This window comes from Oncorhynchus mykiss, chromosome 24 (genome assembly GCF_013265735.2).
Source record: "Oncorhynchus mykiss isolate Arlee chromosome 24, USDA_OmykA_1.1, whole genome shotgun sequence".
Taxonomy (NCBI): domain Eukaryota; kingdom Metazoa; phylum Chordata; class Actinopteri; order Salmoniformes; family Salmonidae; genus Oncorhynchus; species Oncorhynchus mykiss.
In genome coordinates, this window is record NC_048588.1 from 32608482 (window position 1) to 32633481 (window position 25000).

The window sequence follows — 25000 nt, forward strand, 5'->3', positions numbered from 1 at the left end:
CTAACCCCTCTACCCCACTAACCCCTCTACCCCCACTAACCCCTCAACCCCCACCAACCCCTCTACCCCCACTAACCCCTCTACCCCCACTAATCCCTCTACCCCCACTAACCCCTCAACCCCCACTAACCCCTCTACCCCCACTAATCCCTCTACCCCCACTAACCCCTCTACCCCCACTAACCCCTCTACCCCCACCAACCCCTCTACCCCTCTAACCCCTCAACCCCCACTAACCCCTCTACCCCCACTAACCCCTCTACCCCCACTAACCCCTCTACCCCCACTAATCCCTCTACCCCCACTAACCCCTCTACCCCCACTAACCCCTCTACCCCCACCAACCCCTCAACCCCCACCAACCCCTCAACCCCCACTAACCCCTCTACCCCTCTAACCCCTCAACCCCCACTAACCCCTCTACCCCTCTAACCCCTCAACCCCCACTAACCCCTCTACCCCCACTAATCCCTCTACCCCCACTAACCCCTCTACCCCCACTAATCCCTCTACCCCCACTAACCCCTCTACCCCCACTAACCCCTCTACCCCCACCAACCCCTCAACCCCCACTAACCCCTCTACCCCCACCAACCCCTCAACCCCCACTAACCCCTCTACCCCCACTAATCCCTCTACCCCCACTAATCCCTCTACCCCCACTAACCCCTCTACCCCCACTAATCCCTCTACCCCCACTAACCCCTCTACCCCCACTAACCCCTCTACCCCTACCAACCCCTCAACCCCCACTAACCCCTCTACCCCCACTAATCCCTCTACCCCCACTAACCCCTCTACCCCCACCAACCCCTCAACCCCCACCAACCCCTCTACCCCCACTAACCCCTCTACCTCGTAGCCCTGTTACTCCTTGTTTACAGTCTCATTATTCTCATCATTACTATTACTTTGAGTTTTTGCACATTTTTCATTCGTCTTACCTTTTAACACTGCAACGTTCGGAAAGTCTGGCAAGTAAATATTTCACGGTAAAGTCTTATACACCTGTTGTATTCGGAACATGTGACAAATAACATTTTATTTGATTTGGTTTCCCGAAATGGTTGGGCAAGACAGAGATATATTCTCCATGATTACATCATCAACACAATCCTGCCATGCATGCCTTCATGAAAGATCTACCGTATGTGAGGGAATACATTTTTTTTAAATGATATAAGAGCATTTATAAACAAACAGCTTCCCAACCTATGATCCACCATCATCATCATTATTGTCCTCTTCATCGTCACCATCATATATCATCACCATCATAACTGTCAATATATCCGTGTCATCGCGATTGTCGATCACATACATACACACACACACACACACACACACACACACACACACAAGCATACGCACACAGATACACACAGAGTAAGTAGCTCAGTGCGGCTCTTCTCCATGCTAATACATTACTGTTCTCTATAATCCACACACACACACACACACACACACACACACACACACACACACACACACACACACACACACACAGACACACACACACACACACACACACACACACACACACAGACACAGACACAGACACACACACACACAGAGTAAGTAGCTCAGTGCGGCTCTTCTCCATGCTAATACATTACTGTTCTCTATAATCCGGTGACTACAAATACTGCATCCAAAGGAAGAAGGTTTCTACTGACTGAGAGACATAAAACAGATGAGACAACACACACACACACACACACACACGCACACGCACCCACACACACACACACACAAACGCACACACACTCACACACACACACTCACACACACACTGACAGAAGAGTGAATATGAAAACATGTGACCCTGAGCTCTGCTGTTCCTGAATGAAGGAGTGATATACTTGCTCGTCGATTCAGGCCTCTGAGACGCTTCAGAAAACTACTGAAGGTCAGACAATTACCATTTTCATTCTGTATGTTGGTCACGCCAGAGCAAAAGCCGGAGCTTAATTTAGAGATTGATTTACCACACCTGTTTAGAGGAGAAAGAAGGTAAAAGACTCAGAGAGAGAGAGAGAGAGAGAGACCGATGGAGAGAGGAAAAGAGATAGAGAGTGAGCAAGATGAAATTGTTCCGCTTGTTATTCCCTGCCTCAGGAAAAAGAGGGAAAACTGTCGGAGCAGACGGATACATTCAAGGAGCAGCGCTTCATTTCCCAAACACTCCTCCCCTGATGATCCCAGAGTGTGTGTGTGTGTGTGTGTGTGTGTGTGTGTGTGTGTGTGTGTGTGTGTGTGTGTGTGTGTGTGTGTGTGTGTGTGTGTGTGTGTGTGGTTTAACTATCCTACTGGGGACCAGCAGTCCTCACAAGGATAGTAAAACAAGGAAATGTGTGGACATTTTGCCGGTCCCCACATGGAAAAAAACTATTTTAGGCTTAGTGGTTAGGTTTAGTGACAGGGTTAGGTTTATGGTTATGAGTTTAGGGTTAAGGTTAGGTTAAGGCTTAGGGCTAGGGTTAGGTTTAGGGTTAGGGAAAATAGGATTTTTGATGGGAATCAATTGCTTGGTCCCAACAAATATAATAAAACAAACTGTGTGAGTGTTAGAAACCCTGTTACTGTGACTGGAGGGAGGCCCTGTTACTGTGACTGGAGGGAGGCCCTGTTACTGTGACTGGAGGGAGGCCCTGTTACTGTGACTGGAGGGAGGCCCTGTTACTGTGACTGGAGAGAAACCCTGTTACTGTGACTGGAGGGAGGCCCTGTTACTGTGACTGGAGGGAGACCCTGTTACTGTGACTGGAGGGAGGCCCTGTTACTGTGACTGGAGAGAAACCCTGTTACTGTGACTGGAGGGAGGCCCTGTTACTGTGACTGGAGGGAGACCCTGTTACTGTGACTGGAGGGAGGCCCTGTTACTGTGACTGGAGGGAGGCCCTGTTACTGTGACTGGAGGGAGACCCTGTTACTGTGACTGGAGTGAGACCCTGTTACTGTGACTGGAGGGAGGCCCTGTTACTGTGACTGGAGGGAGGCCCTGTTACTGTGACTGGAGGGAGACCCTGTTACTGTGACTGGAGAGAGACCCTGTTACTGTGACTGGAGTGAGACCCTGTTACTGTGACTGGAGGGAGACCCTGTTACTGTGACTGGAGGGAGACCCTGTTACTGTGACTGGAGGGAGGCCCTGTTACTGTGACTGGAGGGAGGCCCTGTTACTGTGACTGGAGGGAGACCCTGTTACTGTGACTGGAGAGAGACCCTGTTACTGTGACTGGAGTGAGACCCTGTTACTGTGACTGGAGGGAGGCCCTGTTACTGTGACTGGAGGGAGACCCTGTTACTGTGACTGGAGTGAGACCCTGTTACTGTGACTGGAGTGAGACCCTGTTACTGTGACTGGAGTGAGACCCTGTTACTGTGACTGGAGTCAGACCCTGTTACTGTGACTGGAGTGAGACCCTGTTACTGTGACTGGAGTGAGACCCTGTTACTGTGACTGGAGGGAGGCCCTGTTACTGTGACTGGAGGGAGGCCCTGTTACTGTGACTGGAGGGAGGCCCTGTTACTGTGACTGGAGTGAGACCCTGTTACTGTGACTGGAGGGAGGCCCTGTTACTGTGACTGGAGTGAGACCCTGTTACTGTGACTGGAGTGAGACCCTGTTACTGTGACTGGAGGGAGGCCCTGTTACTGTGACTGGAGGGAGACCCTGTTACTGTGACTGGAGGGAGGCCCTGTTACTGTGACTGGAGGGAGGCCCTGTTACTGTGACTGGAGTGAGACCCTGTTACTGTGACTGGAGTGAGACCCTGTTACTGTGACTGGAGGGAGGCCCTGTTACTGTGACTGGAGGGAGGCCCTGTTACTGTGACTGGAGGGAGGCCCTGTTACTGTGACTGGAGTGAGACCCTGTTACTGTGACTGGAGTGAGACCCTGTTACTGTGACTGGAGAGAGACCTTGTTACTGTGACTGGAGAGAGACCCTGTCTAGAGAGAGACCCTGTTATTGTGACTGGAGTGAGACCCTGTTACTGTGACTGGAGAGAGACCCTGTTACTGTGACTGGAGAGAGACCCTGTTACTGTGACTGGAGTGAGACCCTGTTACTGTGACTGGAGTGAGACCCTGTTACTGTGACTGGAGTGAGACCCTGTCTGGAGGGAGACCCTGTCTGGAGAGGGACCCTGTCTGGAGAGAGACCCTGTCTGGAGAGAGACCCTGTCTCGAGAGTGACCCTGTCTGGAGCGAGACCCTGTCTGGAGAAAGACCCTGTCTGGAGAGAGACCCTGTGACTGGAGAGAGACCCTGTCTGGAGAGAGACCCTTTCTGGAGAGAGACCCTGTTACTGTGACTGGAGAGAGACCCTGTTACTGTGACTGGAGAGAGACCCTGTTACTGTGACTGGAGAGAGACCCTGTTACTGTGACTGGAGAGAGACCCTGTTACTGTGACTGGAGAGAGACCCTGTTACTGTGACTGGAGAGAGACCCTGTTACTGTGACTGGAGAGAGACCCTGTTACTGTGACTGGAGTGAGACCCTGTCTGGAGGGAGACCCTGTCTGGAGCGAGACCCTGTCTGGAGAGAGACCCTGTCTGGAGAGAGACCCTGTCTCGAGAGTGACCCTGTCTGGAGCGAGACCCTGTCTGGAGAAAGACCCTGTCTGGAGAGAGACCCTGTGACTGGAGAGAGACCCTGTCTGGAGAGAGACCCTTTCTGGAGAGAGACCCTGTTACTGTGACTGGAGAGAGACCCTGTTACTGTGACTGGAGAGAGACCCTGTTACTGTGACTGGAGAGAGACCCTGTTACTGTGACTGGAGTGAGACCCTGTTACTGTGACTGGAGTGAGACCCTGTCTGGAGGGAGACCCTGTCTGGAGAGAGACCCTGTCTGGAGAGAGACCCTGTCTGGAGAGAGACCCTGTTACTGTGACTGGAGTGAGACCCTGTTACTGTGACTGGAGTGAGACCCTGTCTGGAGGGAGACCCTGTCTGGAGAGAGACCCTGTCTGGAGAGAGACCCTGTCTGGAGAGAGACCCTGTTACTGTGACTGGAGAGAGACCCTGTTACTGTGACTGGAGTGAGACCCTGTCTGGAGGGAGACCCTGTCTGGAGAGAGACCCTGTCTGGAGAGAGACCCTGTCTGGAGAGAGACCCTGTCTGGAGCGAGACCCTTTCTGAAGGGAGACCCTGTCTGGAGCGAGACCCTGTCTGGAGAGAGACCCTGTCTGGAGAGAGACCCTGTGACTGGAGAGAGACAATGTGACTGGAGAGAGACCCTGTCTGGAGAGAGACCCTGTGACTGGAGAGAGACCCTGTCTGGAGAGAGACCCTGTCTAGAGCGAGACCCTGTCTGGAGTGAGACCCTGTCTGGAGAGAGACCCTGTGACTGGAGTTAGACCCTTTCTGGAGTGAGACCCTGTTACTGTGACTGGAGTGAGACCCTGTTACCATTATTGGAGTGAGACCCTGTTACTATGACTGGAGTGAGACCCTGTTACTATGACTGGAGTGAGACCCTGTTACTATGACTGGAGAGAGACCCTGTTACTGTGATTGGAGTTAGACCCTTTCTGGAGAGAGATCCTGTTACTGTGACTGGAGAGGGACCCTGTTACTGTGACTGGAGTGAGACCCTGTTACTGTGACTGGAGAGAGACTCTGTTACTGTGGCTGGAGTTAGACCCTTTCTGGAGAGAGACCCTGTTACTGTGACTGGAGAGGGACCCTGTTACTCTGACTGGAGTGAGACCCTGTCTTTAGAGAGACCCTGTTACTGTGACTGGAGAGGGACCCTGTTACTGTGACTGGAGTGAGACCCTGTTACTGTGACTGGAGAGAGACTCTGTTACTGTGGCTGGAGTTAGACCCTTTCTGGAGAGAGACCCTGTTACTGTGACTGGAGAGGGACCCTGTTACTCTGACTGGAGTGAGACCCTGTCTTTAGAGAGACCCTGTTACTGTGACTGGAGAGGGACCCTGTTACTGTGACTGGAGTGAGACCCTGTTACTGTGACTGGAGAGAGACTCTGTTACTGTGGCTGGAGTTAGACCCTTTCTGGAGAGAGACCCTGTTACTGTGACTGGAGAGGGACCCTGTTACTCTGACTGGAGTGAGACCCTGTCTTTAGAGAGACCCTGTTACTGTGACTGAAGCGAGACCCGGTTACTGTGACTGGCGAGAGACCCTGTCATCCTGTCTGCCATCTACCAATGTCTCCTCCCCATCTAAAGTGGACTGGAACAAAACATTGCCTCACATCTCTCAGATCGAGAGAGTGAGAGAGAATGGTAATGGAATAAGACAGTGGATCATCAGCAGAGTCCTTTCTCCAGCTCTAACAATTACAGACAATAAGACACTAATCCACCACTGCTGTTCTACACACACACACACACACACACACACACACACACACACACACACACACACACACACACACACACTCATTTGATACACACAGCAATACACACATACGCAGACACAGGTTCATCAGAGCGGAACCCTAAGAACAGACCCAGAGCCCAGGTCACTACTGACACACACACACACACACACACACACACACACACACACACACACACACACGCACAAACAAACAAGCCCATGTCCCGGACAGCACACAGTATTACAGTCAGTCTGCAATAGTGTTGTCATGATACCAGAATTTTCACTTCGATACTGATACCAGGTTTAGTATCGCGATACTCTATACCATCACGATAATTGATACCAAAACGATATCAAAACAAGACAGATCTTTTGAGTTCAATATCATTACTTTTGAAATGTTTGATGACAATTTTTCAGCTACATATGCATTAACGAATCATACAATCAATTTGACTTTGCTTTTATCAATCTAACAAAACAACATAATGGTGATCATTTATTCGAATGGTAAATCTCTATTGATAAACTGGGTAAATCAAGATGTTGCTTAGGTCTATTCACAATACAGGTGAATGCATATTCAATAGGAGTGTGTGAATGCAATGAGTTATTGAGCTTGTTTTGGCTGATGTCATGAGACTGCAGATGACAAACAATCTTTAGTTTTTTTTGCATTTGGGACATATTTATTGTTCTGATCAACAACATTTGCATAGAAGAAGCAATCTCTTCTTATGTAAGACCTCTAAGACCTAATGACGTCATTCACACTCCGTGAGAGAGACAGGAGAGACGGGACTAACTCAATGCTAGAAATAATGTAAAGCACAAAGCCTTATTATTATTATTATTATCATCAAAACAGCTTTCAAACCGATGTATATTCTTTTCAAGAGTCTAATTGTATTTCTACTTGACGTCAACTTCTGGAGATCGCAGTGGGGAAATTATTTATGCCTCTCTCACAGTTCATGAATGTAACGTCTGCTTCCAACTCACACTCTCAAACACATAGATCCCCTGAACAGAGCTCTCTCTAGATCCCAATCACCTGAATTCTGATCACCTGTTCACAAATCTGTATGTCATTATCACACACCATTTAGTTCAGTTCTGTGCAGCCCATCATTGTGAGGTATTGTTTGTTTTGTGACATCCTCCCGTGCATGATAGTTTTTGCCTGTCTCGAGACCTACTGGGGGACTGCAGACCTATACAGTCGCCCATGGCCTGCGAGTCATCCACGCCCTTCTCTCGTCCACTACGGTCTAATAGCCCCGAACCCATGCACCTCGGCCACGCCCCTCTCACGCCTGCCGAGAGACATCGGACGTTACGTGAAAAAGTGTGCCTCTATTGTGGAGAGAGTAACCACCTACTCAATAGCTGTCCCCCCCCCCCCCCCCCCCCCCCCCCCTCCCAACGAAGGGGTGACCACAACCCCTCCTCTTCCACCCGGTTTTAAGCACCTCTACGTTTTTGAATATTACCCAAAGGCAGTTTGGTATCCCGGCTCTTTCTGCTGATGGGGTCACTCAGTTTGTGGAGGGATGAGTGGACTCGGGGGCCTCAGGTAATTTAATTGACGAACAATTGGCACGACAGTTAAGAGTCAAACTAATCCCTGCAAATCCTCCCTTTATGATTAATGTGCTGGACGGACAACCGCTCGGAACTGGTCTTGTGACTTGCATACCCAAAAGTATCACTCCTCGGATTGGCCTCCTTCACTCTGAGGTCATTCAGTTAATGGTGTTGTCTTCCCCTAAAGAACCCCTCATCCTCGGTCACCCCTGGCTAAGTCTTCACGACATTTCCATCTCCTGGCGGCAAAGGGAACTGCTGTCATGGTCTCCTGCCTGTTTTACGAACTGCTTCAATCTACCTTGTCTAGCCACCTCTATAGAAGGATCGGAGTCTGCCATTCCAACCCACATCCCACCTGTATATGCCCAGTTCCATAGTGTCTTCAGTCCATTCTGCCCCCTCATCGCCTGGAGGACAGTGTGATCAACCTCCTTCCTGAGGCATCGCCCCCTCAGGGTCGGATCTACCCTTTGTCCATTCCAGAGAATGAGGCTATGGACACCTATATACTGTAGAAGAGGCCCTCGACATGGGATTCATCCGTCCATCCACGTCGCCGGCTGCATCCAGTTTCTTTTTTGTGAAAAAAAAGGGATGGTAGTCTCTGTCCCTGCATAGATTACTGACCCCTCAAAGACATTACCATCAAGAATCGCTTCCATCTTTCTCTGATTCCGGCCGCACTAGAACAAGTTGGACCTATGTAGTGCTTACAGCCTGGTCCGTATCCAAAGTGGGGATGAGTGGAAGGCGGTGTTCATCACCGTTAGGGGTCACTACAAATACCTGGTTATGCCCTACGGTGTACCAATGCTTCCGCAGTCTTCCAGTCCTTCATGAATGAAGTTTTCCAGGACATGATCAACCAGTTCCTCATCGTGTACATTGACCATATCTTGATCTACTCTCACTCCATTTGAGAACACATACAACATGTGCAACAGGTCCTCCAATGGCTACAGGATCACAATCTTTATGTCAAGGTTACTACGGTAACCTTCCTAGGTTTCGTGTTGACACCAGGAGGGGTTAACATGGATAAAGGCAAAGTCACGGCCGTGCTTAACTGGCCCAAATCTAACACCATAAAGGAACTACAACGTTTCCTAGGATTTTCCAACTACTACCGTCGATTCATCCAAAACTGCAGCAGCACAACCGCTCCACTCTCAGCTCTTACCAGTCAAAAAACCTGTACACTGCGGTGCCACTGGTTCGAGGGAGCTCGTCACCCATTCCTTGTCCTTACCGACCACCGCAATTTGGAGTACTTAAGAAGTGCTAAGAGGCTCAACCCCCAGACAGGCTTGCTGGGCACTCTTCTTCACCCGCTTCAACTTTACAGTCACCTATCTGCCTGTCAATAAAAATGTGAAGGCTGATTCCTTATCCGTTTATTTGATTCCCCTTCCTCTAACCCAGCTCCCGAGCCCATCCTGCCTCAGTCTTGTGTCGTGGGACCCATACAGTGGGCAATACAATCTGGGGTCCAAGAGGCCCTATGCCACGACCCAGCACCTCGCGACACCCCTGCAGGTGTCCGTCAGACCCCAACTAATGCAGTGGTGCCATACCTCGCTGAGTTCTGCCAGCCTGGGATCACCCGGACCACAGAGCTACTGACACGCACATTCTGGTGAACATCCCTAACAGCAGATGTCCAAGATTACGTTCTTTCCTGTCCCATCTGTGCATCGGCAAAGAGCCCTCGCCAACTACCTACAGGTAAGCTCGAGCCTTTATCTACACCACACAGACCATGGTCCCACATCACCATGGATTTCCTCACTGATCTGCCAGACTCTTCGGGCTTCACTACTATTCTAGTGGTAGTGGACCGGTTCTCCAAGATGTGCCAACTCATTCCCTTTCCGCATCTACCTAATGCCATGGAAATGGCCGAGTGCAAGGTCCAACAGGTGTTGTGTCTGTATGGGATCCCGGAAGACATTGTTTCAGATTGGGGACCCCAGTTCATCTCCGGGGCTTGGCGAGCCTTCTGCAACCGACTGGGGGTCTCCATCAGCCTATCCTCCAGATACCAACCCCAAACCAATGGCAGACAGAACGCCTGAATCAGGAAATTAGGTAAGTACCTTCGCCAACACTGCACCCAAAAACCACACAAGTTGAGCTGTTATCTAGCCTGGCCCGAAAACGCACAGAACTCCCTGGTGCAGTCCTCACTCCATCTCACTATTTTTCAGTCTGTCCAACCCCCCGTGTTCCCATGGGAGACAGAGCCCGGAAATGTGCCTGCCGTCGATGAGTGAGTGGTTTCGTTGGAGCGAGCAGGTTTGGGAGACCACACATCAGCACAGGCATCAAGCTTCCCTCTCCCAGAAACGGTCCAACCTGCTCCACTCTTTCACCCTTGGCAACATATGTGGCTCTCTACCCAGGACATCCGGCTTTGTGACCCCTGCAAAATGTTCAGTCCCCGGTTCATTGGTCCCTTCAAAATAATACACCGCATCAATTCTGTCACCTATCATCTCCAGTTGCCCCGCCATTACCGGATCTCCTCATCCTTCCATGTGTCCCTTCTCAAGTCTGTGACGTACAGCCCTGTCCATCCTCCAGTGGCGCACCCCCTCCATTTGACAATGGCGGTGTACCGGCTGATTCTGTCCAAGCCCTCCTTGACTCCAAGTGCCTGGGTGGTTGCATCCACTACCTGGTGGCTTGGGAGGGGTACAGACCCGAAGAACGGTCCCGGGTACCCGCCCAGGACATCCTCGACCCAGCCATGATCCTGGCTTTTCACCGTCAGGGGGGGGGGGGGGGGCTACTGTGACATCTGCTTCCAACTTACACTCTCAACCACAGATTCCCTGAACGCAGCTCACTCTCCAGATCACAATCACCTGAATTCTGATCACCTGATTACACACCTGTATGTCATCATCACACACTATTTAGTTCAGTTCTTTACACCCCATCATTGTGAGGTATTGTTTGTTTTGTGACACACTTCTATTCGGAGCTCTGTTTTTCCCTGTAATTTACTCCTCCCGTGTATGATAGTTTTCGCCAGCCTCACTAGTGACGCCTTTTGCCTATTCCCTGCCTGTACTTTAACCTATCGGATTTCCTGTTATCAACCTATTGCCTGATCTCCTGGATGACGTTGCTAGCCTTTTCTCTGTCTGTACTGTTGCCTGTTTGGAACCCCTGTGTATGACCTTCCGCCTGCTCCTGGATGACGTTGCTAGCCTTTTCCTTGCCTGTAATGTTGCCTTTTTGGACCCCTCTGTATGACCTTCTGCCTGCCCCTGGAACCAGCTACTTGCCTCCTCCTGTGGTCCTTTACAATAAACACCTGCTGCGCCCTGTGCTTGAAACCAGCTCTCTGTCTCCCATCGTGTTCATTACAATGAGTCACCACTCTAAAGAATAATTTCAATGGCATTTTTTGCACTCAGATTGTTACCCTTCTGGTCACTTTATTTTTCCTGTAATCAACAATGACATTTATTATTACTAAAATGTCTGTGTACAATTTGAAACTTAAAAAAATGATCAGATAATGGAATATTTGGAAAAGCGTATTCTCCATTGGCTAACCAAGTTCCCTAATGATTTACTTACTATAATAGGTCGGGGATTGGAATATTGCTCTGAATCATTTAATTGATAGATGGCCTCCGGGACAGTCAACTTCTATGAAGACAAGTTGGAGGCAGTTTATAGAAAGATTTACTATTACAGATATTTGAAGAGTAAAGTTTCCTAATGACAGGTCTTTCACTTGACGTAGTAAGGCACGCTCCACACAATCACGCATTGATTTTTGGTTGGCGTTAAATCTTTTTAATAAAGGGTATTTCTGTTAACATCCTGGCCACTCCCCTTACTGACCATAGAGATAATTACACTGTGTACAAAAACATTACATCGACCCAGTGCAAGGGAGTCAGTGGAAATAAAAAGGGGGTCTGGAGAAGACAAAAGATTTAAGTGCCTTTGAACAGGGTATAGTAGTAGGTGGCAGGTGCACCGGTTTGAGTGAGTGAGTCAAGAACTGCAAAGCTGCAGGTTTTTCACGCTCAACAGTTTCCCATGTGTATAAAGAATGGTCCACCACCCAAAGGACATCCAGCCAACTTGACACAACTGTGGGAAGCAATGGAGTCAACATGGGCCAGCATGCCTGTGGAACGCTTTCCACTCCTTGTAGAGTCCATGCCCTGATGAATTGATGCTGAACTGAGGGCAAAAGGTTGTGCAACTCATCATTAGGATAGTGTTCCTAATGTTTTGTACGCTCAGTGTATATTTGACTCTGTAAAGAACAATCTCAGCTAACGCTCAACACACAGAGTGCCTTCAAAAAATATTCACACCCCTCAACCTTTTCCACATTTTGATGTGTTACAGCCTGAATTAAAAAATTATTACATTGAGATGTGTTACTGGCTTATACATAATACATCATAGTGTCGGAGTGGAATTATGTTTTTAGAAATATTTACAAATTCATAAAAAATCAAAAGCTGAAATGTCTTGAATCAATAAGTATTCAACCCCTTTGTCATGGCAAGCCTAAATAAGTTCAGGAGTAAACATTTGCTTAGCAAGTCACAAAATAAGTTGCAAGTTGATGGGATGCTGGCCTTCTAAGCAGAGTTCCTCTGTCCAGTGTCTGTGCTCTTTTGCCCATCTTAATCTTTTATTTTTATTGGCCAGTCTGAGAGATGGCTTTTTCTTTGCAACTCTGCCTAGAAGGCTAGCTTCCCGGAGTTGCCTCTTCACTGTTGAGACTGGTGTTTTGCGGGTACTATTTAATGAAGCTGCCAGTTGAGGACTTGTGAGGTGTCTTTTTCTCAAACTAGACACTCTAATGTACTTGTCCTCTTGCTAAGTTGTGCACCAGGGCCTCCCACTCCTCTTTCTATTCTGGTTAGGGCCAGTTTGTGCTGTTCTGTGAAGAGAGTTGTACATCTTCAAAAAGTGCATAGGGGTACTTTCTATGCATCATTCCGAAACAAAACAAACTATGGAAGCGGTCTAAGGCACTGCATCTCAGTGCTAGAGGTGTCCCTACAGACCCTGGTTCGATCCCAAGCTGTATCACAACCAGCCGTGATCGGGAGTCCCATAGGGTGGCACACAATTGACACAGTTTCTTTCAGGTTAGGGGAGGGTTTGGCCGGGGGAGGCAGTCATTGTAAAATAAAAATTTGATCTTAACCGACTTGCCTAGAAAGATAAAGGTTAAATATATATATATATATTTTTAAGTAGGCAGAACACATCGGAGAAAGATTCTGTTGAATTGGCATGCACGACTCAGCCCGTACTCTACACAGACCAGTGGGACATAACCAATCAGAGCTGCACTAGGCCGATATGCAACTAGACCATTGCCATATATGGATTTGTGCCATTTACTTTGAACTGGACCGTGTTTACACTACAGCATGAGTGGTGGTGAGTAGATGCGCTTGTTTAAAGATCAAAGGGACCGCTGCATGGAGCCACTTGTGCACATTTTGTTCATATCCTTTGCTAGACAGTGAGATATTAGCCAGGTAATAGATCATTTGTAGTCAGCAATAGTGGAGAGATTGCTTAGTACAAGAGCAAATAGCCACAGCAGCCTACTTGTCCACTGTTAAAGCTGTAACTAAAAGCAGGTACAGCCTCAGTGTTCACAGTAAAACTGTAACTAAAAGCAGGTACAGCCTCAGTGTTCACAGTAAAACTGTAACTAAAAGTGGGTACAGCCTCAGTGTTCACAGTAAAAATGTAACTTAAAGCAGGTACAGCCTCAGTGTTCACAGTAAAACTGTAACTTAAAGCAGGTACAGCCTCAGTGTTCACAGTAAAACTGTAACTAAAAGCAGGTACAGCCTCAGTGTTCACAGTAAAACTGTAACTTAAAGCAGGTACAGCCTCAGTGTTCACAGTAAAACTGTAACTAAAAGTGGGTACAGCCTCAGTGTTCACAGTAAAACTGTAACTTAAAGCAGGTACAGCCTCAGTGTTCACAGTAAAACTGTAACTTATAGCAGGTACAGCCTCAGTGCTCACAGTAAAACTGTAACTTAAAGTGGGTACAGCCTCAGTGTTCACAGTAAAACTGTAACTTAAAGCAGGTACAGCCTCAGTGTTCACAGTAAAACTGTAACTAAAAGCAGGTACAGCCTCAGTGTTCACAGTAAAACTGTAACTTAAAGCAGGTACAGCCTCAGTGTTCACAGTAAAACTGTAACTAAAAGCAGGTACAGCCTCAGTGTTCACAGTAAAACTGTAACTTAAAGCAGGTACAGCCTCAGTGTTCACAGTAAAACTGTAACTTAAAGCAGGTACAGCCTCAGTGTTCACAGTAAAACTGTAACTAAAAGTGGGTACAGCCTCAGTGTTCACAGTAAAACTGTAACTAAAAGCAGGTACAGCCTCAGTGTTCACAGTAAAACTGTAACTTAAAGCAGGTACAGCCTCAGTGTTCACAGTAAAACTGTAACTTAAAGCAGGTACAGCCTCAGTGTTCACAGCAAAACTGTAACTAAAAGCAGGTACAGCCTCAGTGTTCACAGTAAAACTGTAATTAAAAGCAGGTACAGCCTAAATAAATTAGAGGGAACATTGGTGATGACCCTATTATAGTTGAAGAGATCATTTATTCTATGAACACCTTAAATATAATAAAACGTCTCCTGGGACTGATGGTATATCTGCTGAGTTTTACAAAACTTTTTCTCAACAGTTAGCCCCATTTCTGTTGGAGGTCTTTTCAGAAAGACTCTCCCTCCCAGTTTGAACTAAAGGTCTAATTACATTGATCCCTAAGCCCAAGAAAGATTAGCTTCTCCTGGATAATTAGCATCCAATCTGTCTTCTCAACAACGACTACAAAATATTACCCTATATATTTGCAAAAAGAATGAGTGGTATTGGACTCAATTGTAGAGGAGACCCAGTCTAGCTTCATGAGGAATAGACATACATTTATATCTAATAGTATCCGACTGGTGTTAATTAAACCATATGGACTATTCTGATCTAATCTTTGAAGATTAGTTTTATTGTCTTCTAAGACTTGTATGAAGCCTTCAATACAATGGAGCATGAATTTCTATTTTACTCCCTTGAGAAATTAGGTTTTTGGGAATTCTGCTTGCAACCCGACTTCTTACACATTTTTATTAAAAAGAGTGATATAAAAGGGATTTCCATTGCTGACAGAGATGTTATCATGAATCAGCTTGCAGATACTGACCAGATTCCTCGAGCAGTCGATGTGATAACTATACCAAAGCAAAGGGACTGAATACTTACGTAAATAACCTATCTTTTGTCTATCATTTTTTAAACATTTGCAAAACTGTCTAAAAAACAAACAAAAAAAATTGTCATTATTGTTTGTTGTGTGTAGATTGATGAGGGGGGAAAAAACAGTTGAATCCATTTTAAAATAAGGCTGTCATGTAACAACATTTTGAAAAAGTCAAGTGGTCTGAATACATTCCGAATGCGCTGCATCATATCGTTATTGTTTGTTTGTTTGTTTGTATTCTTCCTGTTTTGTGCAACAACAACAAACACAAACAAATATATATATATATATATATATATATATATATATATATATATATATATATATATATATATACACACTACCGTTCAAAAGTTTCTGGTCACTTAGAAATGTCCTTGTTTTTGAAAGAAAAGCAACATTTTGGTTCATTAAAATAACATCAACTTGATCAAACACCAGTCTCAACGTCAACAGGGAAGAGACAACTCTAGGATACTGGTCTTCTAGGCAGAGTTCCTCTGTCCAGTGTTCTTTTGCCCATCTTAATGTTTTCTTTCTATTGGCCAGTCTGAGATATAGCTTTTACTTTACAACTCTGCCTAGAAGGCCAGCATCCCGGAGTCGCATCTTCGCTGTTGACGTTCAAACTGGTGTTTTGCGGGTACTATTTAATGAAGCTGCCATTTGAGGACTTTCGAAGCGTCTGTTTCTCAAACTAGACACTCTAATGAACTTGTCCTCTTGCTAAGTTGTGCACCGGAGCCTCCCACTCCTCTTTCTATTCTGGTTAGAGCAAGTATGCGCAGTTCTGTGAAGGGAGTACTACACCGCATTGTACCAGATCTTCAGTTTCTTGGCATGTTCTTGCATGGAATAGCCTTCATTTCTCAGTACAAAAATTGACTGACGAGTTTCAGAAGAAAGTACTTTGTTTCTGGCCATTTTGAGCCTGTAATCAGACCTACAAATGCTGATGCTCCAGATACTCAACTAGTCTAAAGTAGGCTAGTTTTATTGCTTATTTAATAAGAACAACACAACAGGTTTTTAGCTGTGCTAACATAAATGCAAATTGTTTTCTAATGATCAATTAGCTAATCCAAGTTTATCATTTTAAAAGGCTATCACAACGTGCCATTGGAACACAAGAGTGATGGTTACTGATAATGGGCCTTTGTATGCTTATGTAGATATTCCATTAACGATCTGCTGTTTCCTGCTAGAATAGTCATTTACAACATTAACAATGTCTACACTGTATTTCTGATCAATTTGAGGTTACTTTAATGGACAAAAAATATGCTTTTCTTTCAAAAACAAGGACATTTCTAAGTGACCCCAAACTTTGGGACGGTAGTGTATATATTTACACAGTTGAAGTTGGTTTTGGCAAGTCGGTTAGGAGATCTACTTTGTGCATTATACAAGTAATTTTTCCAACAATTGTTTACAGACAGATTATTTCACTTATAATTCACTGTATCACAAATCCAGTGAGTCAGAAGATTAAAAACACTAAGTTGACTGTGCCTTTAAACAGCTTGGAAAATTCCAGAAAAGTATGTAACTGCTTTAGAAGATTCTGATAGGCTAATTGACATAATTTGAGTCAATTGGAGGTGTACCTGTGGATGTATTTCAAGGCCTACCTTCAAATTCAGTGTCTCTTTGCTTGACATCATGGGAAAATCAAAAGAAATCAGCCAAGACCTCAGGCCTCCAATTGCTCTTAAATACAAGTAAAACTAAATGCATGCTCTTTAACCGATCGCTACCTGCACCTTACCCGCCTGTCCAACATCACTACTCTGGACGGCTCTGACTTAGAATACGTGGACAACTACAAATACTTAGGTGTCTGGTTAGACTGTAAACTCTCCTTCCAGACCCATATCAAACATCTCCAATCCAAAGTTAAATCTAGAATTGGCTTCCTATTTCGCAACAAAGCATCCTTCACTCATGCTGCCAAACATACCCTTGTAAAACTGACCATCCTACCAATCCTCGACTTTGGCGATGTCATTTACAAAATAGCCTCCAATACCCTACTCAACAAATTGGATGCAGTCTATCACAGTGCAATCCGTTTTGTCACCAAAGCCCCATATACTACCCACCATTGCGACCTGTACGCTCTCGTTGGCTGGCCCTCGCTTCATACTCGTCGCCAAACCCACTGGCTCCATGTCATCTACAAGACCCTGCTAGGTAAAGTCCCCCCTTATCTCAGCTCGCTGGTCACCATTGCATCTCCCACCTGTAGCACACGCTCCAGCAGGTATATCTCTCTAGTCACCCCCAAAACCAATTCTTTCTTTGGCCGCCTCTCTTTCCAGTTCTCTGCTGCCAATGACTGGAACGAACTACAAAAATCTCTGAAACTGGAAACACTTATCTCCCTCACTAGCTTTAAGCACCAACTGTCAGAGCAGCTCACAGATTACTGCACCTGTACATAGCCCACCTATAATTTAACCTAAACAACTACCTCTTTCCCAACTGTATTTTATTTATTTATTTATTTTGCTCCTTTGCACCCCATTATTTTTGTTTCTACTTTGCACATTCTTCCATTGCAAAACTACCATTCCAGTGTTTTACTTGCTATATTGTATTTACCTTGCCACCATGGCCTTTTTTGCCTTTACCTCCCTTCTCACCTCATTTGCTCACATTGTATATAGACTTGTTTATACTTTATTATTGACTGTATGTTTGTTTTACTCCATGTGTAACTCTGTGTCGTTGTATCTGTCGAACTGCTTTGCTTTATCTTGGCCAGGTCGCAATTGTAAATGAGAACTTGTTCTCAACTTGCCTACCTGGTTAAATAAAGGTGTTCTCAACTAGCCTACCTGGTTAAATAAAGGTAAAATAAATAAAAATAAATAAACAAAAGAAAAATAATGGTTCATCCTTGGGATGTTTCCTCCAAACATAACGATTGTCATTATGGTCGAACAGTTAGATTTTTGTTTCATCAGACCAGAGGACATTTCTCCAAAAAGTATGATCTTTGTGGAGTTGCAAACCATAGTCTGGCTTTTTTATGGCGGTTTTCTTCCTTGCTGAGCGGCCTTTCAGGTTATATAGGACTCGTTTTTACTGTGGATATAAATAATTTTGTACCTGTTTCCTCCAGCATCTTCACAAGGTCATTTGCTGTTGTTCTGGGATTGATTTGCACTTTTCGCACCAAAGTACATTCTTGCAAGCCGAAGAACACCATTTCAACCATGAAGCACAGGGGTGGCAGCATAATTTTTTATTTTACCTTCATTTAACTAGGCAAGTCAGTTAAGAACACATTCTTATTTTCAGTGGGTTAACTGCTTGGTTCAAGGGCAGAATGACAGATTTGTACCTTTGTTAGCTTGGGGATTTGTACTTGCAACCTTTTGGTTACTAGTCCAACACTCTAACAACTAGGCTACGCTGCCGCCCCATCATGTTGAGGATGTGCTTTGCTGCAGGAGGGACTGGTGCACTTCACAAAATAGATGGCAACATGAGAAAGGAAAATGATGTGGATATATTGAAGCAATATCTCAAGACATCAGTCAGGAAGTTAAAGCTTGATCACAAATGGGTCTTCCAAATGGACTATGACCCCAAGCATATTCCAAAGTTGTGGCAAAATGGCTTAAATACAACAATGTCAAGGTATTGGAGTGGACATCACAAAGCCCTGACCTCAATCCTATAGAAAGTTTGTGAGCAGAACTGAAAAAGCATGTGCAAGCAAGGCCTACAAACCTGACTCAGTTACACCAGCTCTGTCAGGAAGAATGGGACAAAGTTCCCCCAACTTATTGTGGGAAGCTTGCAAAAGGCTTCCTGAAATGTTTGACCAAAGTTAAACAATTTAAAGTCAATGCTGCCAATTACTAATTGAGTGTATGTAAACTTCTGACCCACAGGGAATTTTATGAAAGAAATGAAAGCTGAAATAAATCATTCTCTCTACTATTATTCTGACATTTCACATTCTTAAAATAAGTGGTGATCCTAACTGGCCTAAAACAGAGAACTTTTACGCAGATTAAGTGTCAGGAATTGTGAAAAACTGAGTTTAAATGTATTTGGCTAAGGTGTATGTAAACTTCCGACTTCAACTGTATATATATATATATATATATATATATATATACATATATATATATATATATATATATATATATATATATATATATATATATATATATATATATATATATATATATATATATTAAGGATAGACGTAACTGACGTGACTGAGGCGAGGGAGACAAATGATAAAATAAAGATTTTTGGCAATTATTGTTTTGGTGACAATCCTTTTTGCAGTCAGCATATTTTTCTTTGTGGTTTGCATGCTATCACAAAAAAGTATTATGGTAGTGAATTGGTGTTGTATTCTTATATTCAGCTTTAAGCTAGCAAGGAAAGTTAGCCTACAAAGCTGGAAGCTACCTGTGCTTCATTGCATTGTAAAGTGTTCTAGACATTGTTTTGCATACAGTAATGAACAGTTTCAACATTTCTACATGTCGTGTTGCATTATTCAGGTGTGTTAACTTCTGTTCAGTATGAGTGGGGAGCTAACATGATGCAGTCCAGGCTCCCAGTGGTTCCTCAGGACAGACTAGAGCCAGTATGAGAGGGGAGCTAACATGATGCAGCCCAGACTCCCAGTGGTTCCTCAGGACAGACTAGAGTCAGTATGAGAGGGGAGCTAGCATGATGCAGCCCAGACTCCCAGTGGTTCCTCAGGACAGACTAGAGCCAGTATGAGAGGGGAGCTAACATGATGCAGCCCAGACTCCCAGTGAGTTCAGTGGTTCCTCAGGACAGGCTAGAGCCAGTATGTGAGGGGAGCTAACATGATGCAGCCCAGACTCCCAGTGAGTTCAGTGGTTCCTCAGGACAGGCTACAGCTACCAATGACTAAGTGTAGCAGGCACAGTACGCTCGCGATATAAGGGGACATCGGCTGCGCTGATAGACAAACTTCGTCCACACTCAATGAGTAAAGGACGCTAAACACATTTGATATAAGTACCGAATGTAACAACATTCTAGTACTGAACCATTTTTCATGTTCTAGTGTTGAAAAAGTACAGACAGTAAGAGAGAGAGAGCAAGATAGTGAGAGAGTGATACCAATCAACACTGTTTTATCACACAGAGTCCCCAGTGGTATCAACACCACTGGGCACACAATGGCAGCCCAGTCCATGAAGATCTCATAATTTCCCTTCCAAATTCAACGTTTATTTTTTTATGCATTAAATCCACGTGGTTATAGGATATAGGGTTCAAATAGAAACATATCAAAGGTTTAGGTTTAGGCCTGGTAATTGCCGGGGACCTCACGACAGAACATTATCACGATACTTAGGTGCCGATACAATATGTATTGCGATTGTCATGATTCTATACAGTATGCGCTATGATTCGATACTGTGATTTCATTGCGATTTGTTGTTCCAAACATATTGCTCACCATATGTCTGCTGCAGAGAGACAAGATAGAAAATGAGAAATAAAACTTGCAATATTGTCAAAACGATAGGATATACTGTAAAGTGCCTTCAGAAGTATTCCCACCCTTAACTGTTTTCACATTTAGTTGTGTTACTGTCTGAATTTAGAATGGATTCAACTAAAAAAAAAAATGTCACTGGCCTACACAGAATACCCCTAAATGTATATATATACCCCTATACCCCTAATACCCCTAAATGTCAAAGTGGAATTCTGTTGATAGACATTTTTACAAATTAATCAAAAATTAAAAGGTGAAATGTCTTGAGTCAACCCCTTTGTCACGCCTACTCCCACTCCCCCTCTCCAGTGCTCGACATCACCGGTCTACTAACCACCGGTCCTGGCACCCTCATTACGCGCACCTGCTCCCCATCATTACGCGCACCTGCTCCCCATCACCTAGATCACCTTCCCTTTATTTAGTCCTCAGTAGCCTCAGTCATCAGGCAGTACTGGTTTTGTCTCTTTTAGTGTGCTTCTCTTGTTTTATTTATCTGCCTTTAATTATTATTAAACTCACCTTGTGCACCTGCTTCCTGACTCCCAGCGAATATGTTACACCCTTTGTTATGGCAAGCCTAAATAAGTTCAGGAGTGAACATATGCTTAACAAGTCACGTAATAAGTTGCATGGACTCACTCTGTGTGCAATAATGGTGTATTACATAATTTTTTTATGACTACTTAATTTCTGTACCCCACACATTCAATTATCTGTATGGTCCCTCGGTTGAGCAGTGAATTTCAAACATAGATTCAACCACAAAGACCAGGGAGGTTTTTAAATGCCTTGCAAAGAAGGGCACCTATTGGTAGATGGGTAAAAATAAAAAAAGAAGACATTGAATATCTTTTAGAGCATGATGAAGTTATTAATTATATTGTGGATGGTGTATCAATACACCCATTCACTACAAAGATAAGGGGAGTCCTTCCTAACTCAGTTGCCGAAGAAGAAGGGAACCACTCAGGGATTTCACCAGGATGCTAATGGTGACTTTAAAACAGTTACAGAGTTTAATGGCTGTGATAGGAGAACAAATATTCCAAAACATGCATCCTGTTTGCAACAAGGCACTAAAGCAACACTGCAAAAAATGTGGCAAAAGGAATTCACTTTTTGTCCTGAATACAAAGTGTTATATTTGGGGCAAATCCAAAACACCACATTACTGAGTACCACTCTCCATATTTTCAAGCACAGTGGTTGCTGCATCATGTTATGGGTATGCTTGTAATCATTAAGGACTGGAGAGATTTTTATGATAAAAAATAAATGGCATGGAGCTAAGCACAGGCAAAATCCTGGTGGAAATTCTGGTTCAGTCTGCTTTCCACCAGACACTGGGAGATGAATACACCTTTCAGCAGGAAAATGACCTAAAACACAAGGCCAAATCTACATTGGAGTTACTTACAAATAAGAGAGTGAATGATTCTGAGTGGCCCGTTACAATTTTTTTAATTCTTCAAGCTCTGTCAAATTGGTTGTTCATCATTAATAGACAACCATTTTTAGGTCTTGCCACAGATTTTTTCAAGTATATTTAAGTGAAAACTGTAACTTCAAACAGAGCTTGAAGAATTAAAAAAATTGTAACGGGCAAATATTGTACAATCTAGGAGTGCAAAGCTGTTAGAGTCTTACTGAGAAAGTCTCACAGTTGTCATCGCCACCAAAGGTGATTCTAACATGTGTTGACTCATGGGTGTGAATATGTAAATATGTAAATTAGATATTCCATTTTCAATACATTTGCAAACATTTCTAAAAACATATTTTCACTTGGTCATTATGAGGAATTGTGTGTAGATGGGTAAGGAAAACATAACTAAATGTGGAATAAGTCAAGGGGTATGAATACTTTCTGAAGGCACTGTATCATTCAAAATATTATCCCTTTATGTAATTGTGTGGATTTGTTTCCACAATCAATAGTTACATTTAGGTATTATTTCCAAGTGGTTAAGGTCAGGGCTATGGTTTGGGGAAGGCTTAAATCTAAACTATGAACACTTATGCGCCATTACCATCAGGTATCATTGTGAACTGTGATGGAGCAGTGGTCTAAGCAGCTCTGTCTCCAAGCATCACCAGTTTGTGCCCAGTGCTTGGCAAGCTTTTTAAAACTTTTTTTGTGAGCGCTGACAAAGGCATATATCGATGTTCTCAGGACCTTTTCAAACGTCCGAAATCAAAGTATATTTCCAGTGATCAGGTTGGCCCAGTCACAGCCTTCTACAGTCAGAGGGAAGTCACCAACAGTTTTTCATATTTAAATAACAAAGCTGCCCTCAGCAGTAGCAGCAGCAGCTAGTGAGAGAGAGTAGTTGAGGATGACTTTGCCAAATTTGGTCTTGATAAGACAGCAGCTGCATCCTTAATTCAAAACATACACCAACACACGACCACACTTCAATTCCTTCCCCCATTGCCTTTATTGATAATATATTCCATTCCATCTCCAGGCAAGCCAATGATAGTGTCTTTTCATTTCCCTCTGTTACTCTTGATTCAATTTTCCAAATTAACCACAGAACTTTAGTCCTCGGGCCAAATTCCACACAGTGGAAATTGGCCTGGCTCAACAGTAGAAAACAAGTTATTGGGCCTCAATATGACACACAACTCTGGGACGATTGAAAGAAGGTTTAGACAGAGATTATCTCACAAGAAAGACCAGGTAATCCACATGGAATCCAACTGTTCCAATAGTTCTATTAAACTCCATTTACCAAGATGAGATCCATGGGGATTCCGTTAGGTTGACAGTGCAGATGTACTTCCTGAGGGATCTGGTCATCACATAGACCTCCCTCATTTCAATGTAGACATAGATCAGTCATGTTCTCAAGCTAAGCTGACACAGCAACCCCTTTCCCCTCTTCCAATAGTGAATGGTAGCCTCATATACACCTCACAGGCATTTGAGGCTTTCTCTATGTGTGTGGTACAAGGTTTGAGTGCATACGCGCACACATACACAAACTCTTATCTGGTAGTACTCACAGGCATTTGTGACGGCGAAGCTGTTAGCTGTCTCAATGTTGTCGACATGGGGTACCAGGTTGAAAGGAGCCTCTGTGGCATTGGGGCTGGTGTTGTGCAGGAAGATAGCCAATCGAAATGCCGTGTACTCTTGATCCGTGTTCCTGATAAACAGACCACCTAGATGAGGAGAAAAAGAGAGTTGGATTTTAACTGTGCTTCATTGGCACAGGGTGTCTTGAACTCGGTCCTGGGCCATTTTGGTTTTTGCTCTAGCACTACACTACATTCAAATAAACAACTAATCATCAAGCTTTGATTATTTGAATAAGTTGCATAGTGCTAGGAAAGAGAAAAAAAACGTGCACCCAGTACCGAGTTTGAGAAACCCTGCATTGGTGGGATATATGGGGGAGAGTGGGATATATGGGAGAGAGTGGAGAGACAGATATGGTAGAACATGGGGGAGATATGGCTGAGAGGGTGGGGTATTCTGACATCTGTAGAGAGCAGGAGAGAGTAAGACAGATGGAGAGAGTAAGACAGAGGGAGTAGAGAGAGAGAGGGAGACAGATAGAGAGAAAGACAGATGGGGAGAGAGAGAGAAATTAAAATACATTGACAGAGGGAGAGAGAGAAAGAGAGAGAGACAGAGGAAGAGAAAGACAGAGGGAAATAGAGACAGAGAGAGAGAGAGATATACATCAGAAAGTAAGGTGGCAGATGAACAGAGGGAGAGTGGCGGGGAGGATGAGAGGGAGTGGGGAAATTATGACAGGGGAAGAGGGAGGAAGGGAGAAGGCAAGGCAGGAGGGCAACCACCTCCAATTGGCATGTCATTCACAAACATCCAAATGATCACCTCAAATGGCATGCCATTCACAAACATCCCAAACATCCCAAACATCACCTCAAATGGCATGTCATTCACAAACATCCCAAACATCACCTCAAATGGCATGTCATTCACAAACATCCCAAACATCGCCTCAAATGGCATGTCATTCACAAACATCCCAAACATCACCACAAATGGCATGTCATTCATAAACATCCCAAACTTCACCTCAAATAGCATGTCATTCACAAACATCCCAAACATCACCTCAAATGACATGTCATTCACAAACATCCAAATGATCACCTCAAATGGCATGTCATTCACAAACATCCCAAACATCACCTCAAATGGCATGTCATTCACAAACATCCCAAACATCACCTCAAATGGCATGTCATTCACAAACATCCCAAACATCACCTCA

The 25000-nt window shown here is 44.6% G+C and overlaps 1 protein-coding gene across 8 annotated transcripts in view; it reads right to left on the bottom strand.

Annotated features, from left to right (window-relative positions):
• Positions 1 to 25000, bottom strand: part of gria4a (glutamate receptor, ionotropic, AMPA 4a) — a 159256-nt gene that overhangs the window by 132002 nt on the left and 2254 nt on the right. For all 8 annotated transcript variants that reach the window (XR_005039300.1, XM_036961157.1, XM_036961158.1 and 5 more), the window contains exon 2: positions 23757 to 23915. Coding sequence is in view for 7 of the 8 variants with exons in the window: in XM_036961157.1 (XP_036817052.1) it covers positions 23757 to 23915 (159 nt within the window). In the remaining variant the exon portion in view is untranslated. The remainder of the gene's footprint in view (positions 1 to 23756; positions 23916 to 25000) is intronic.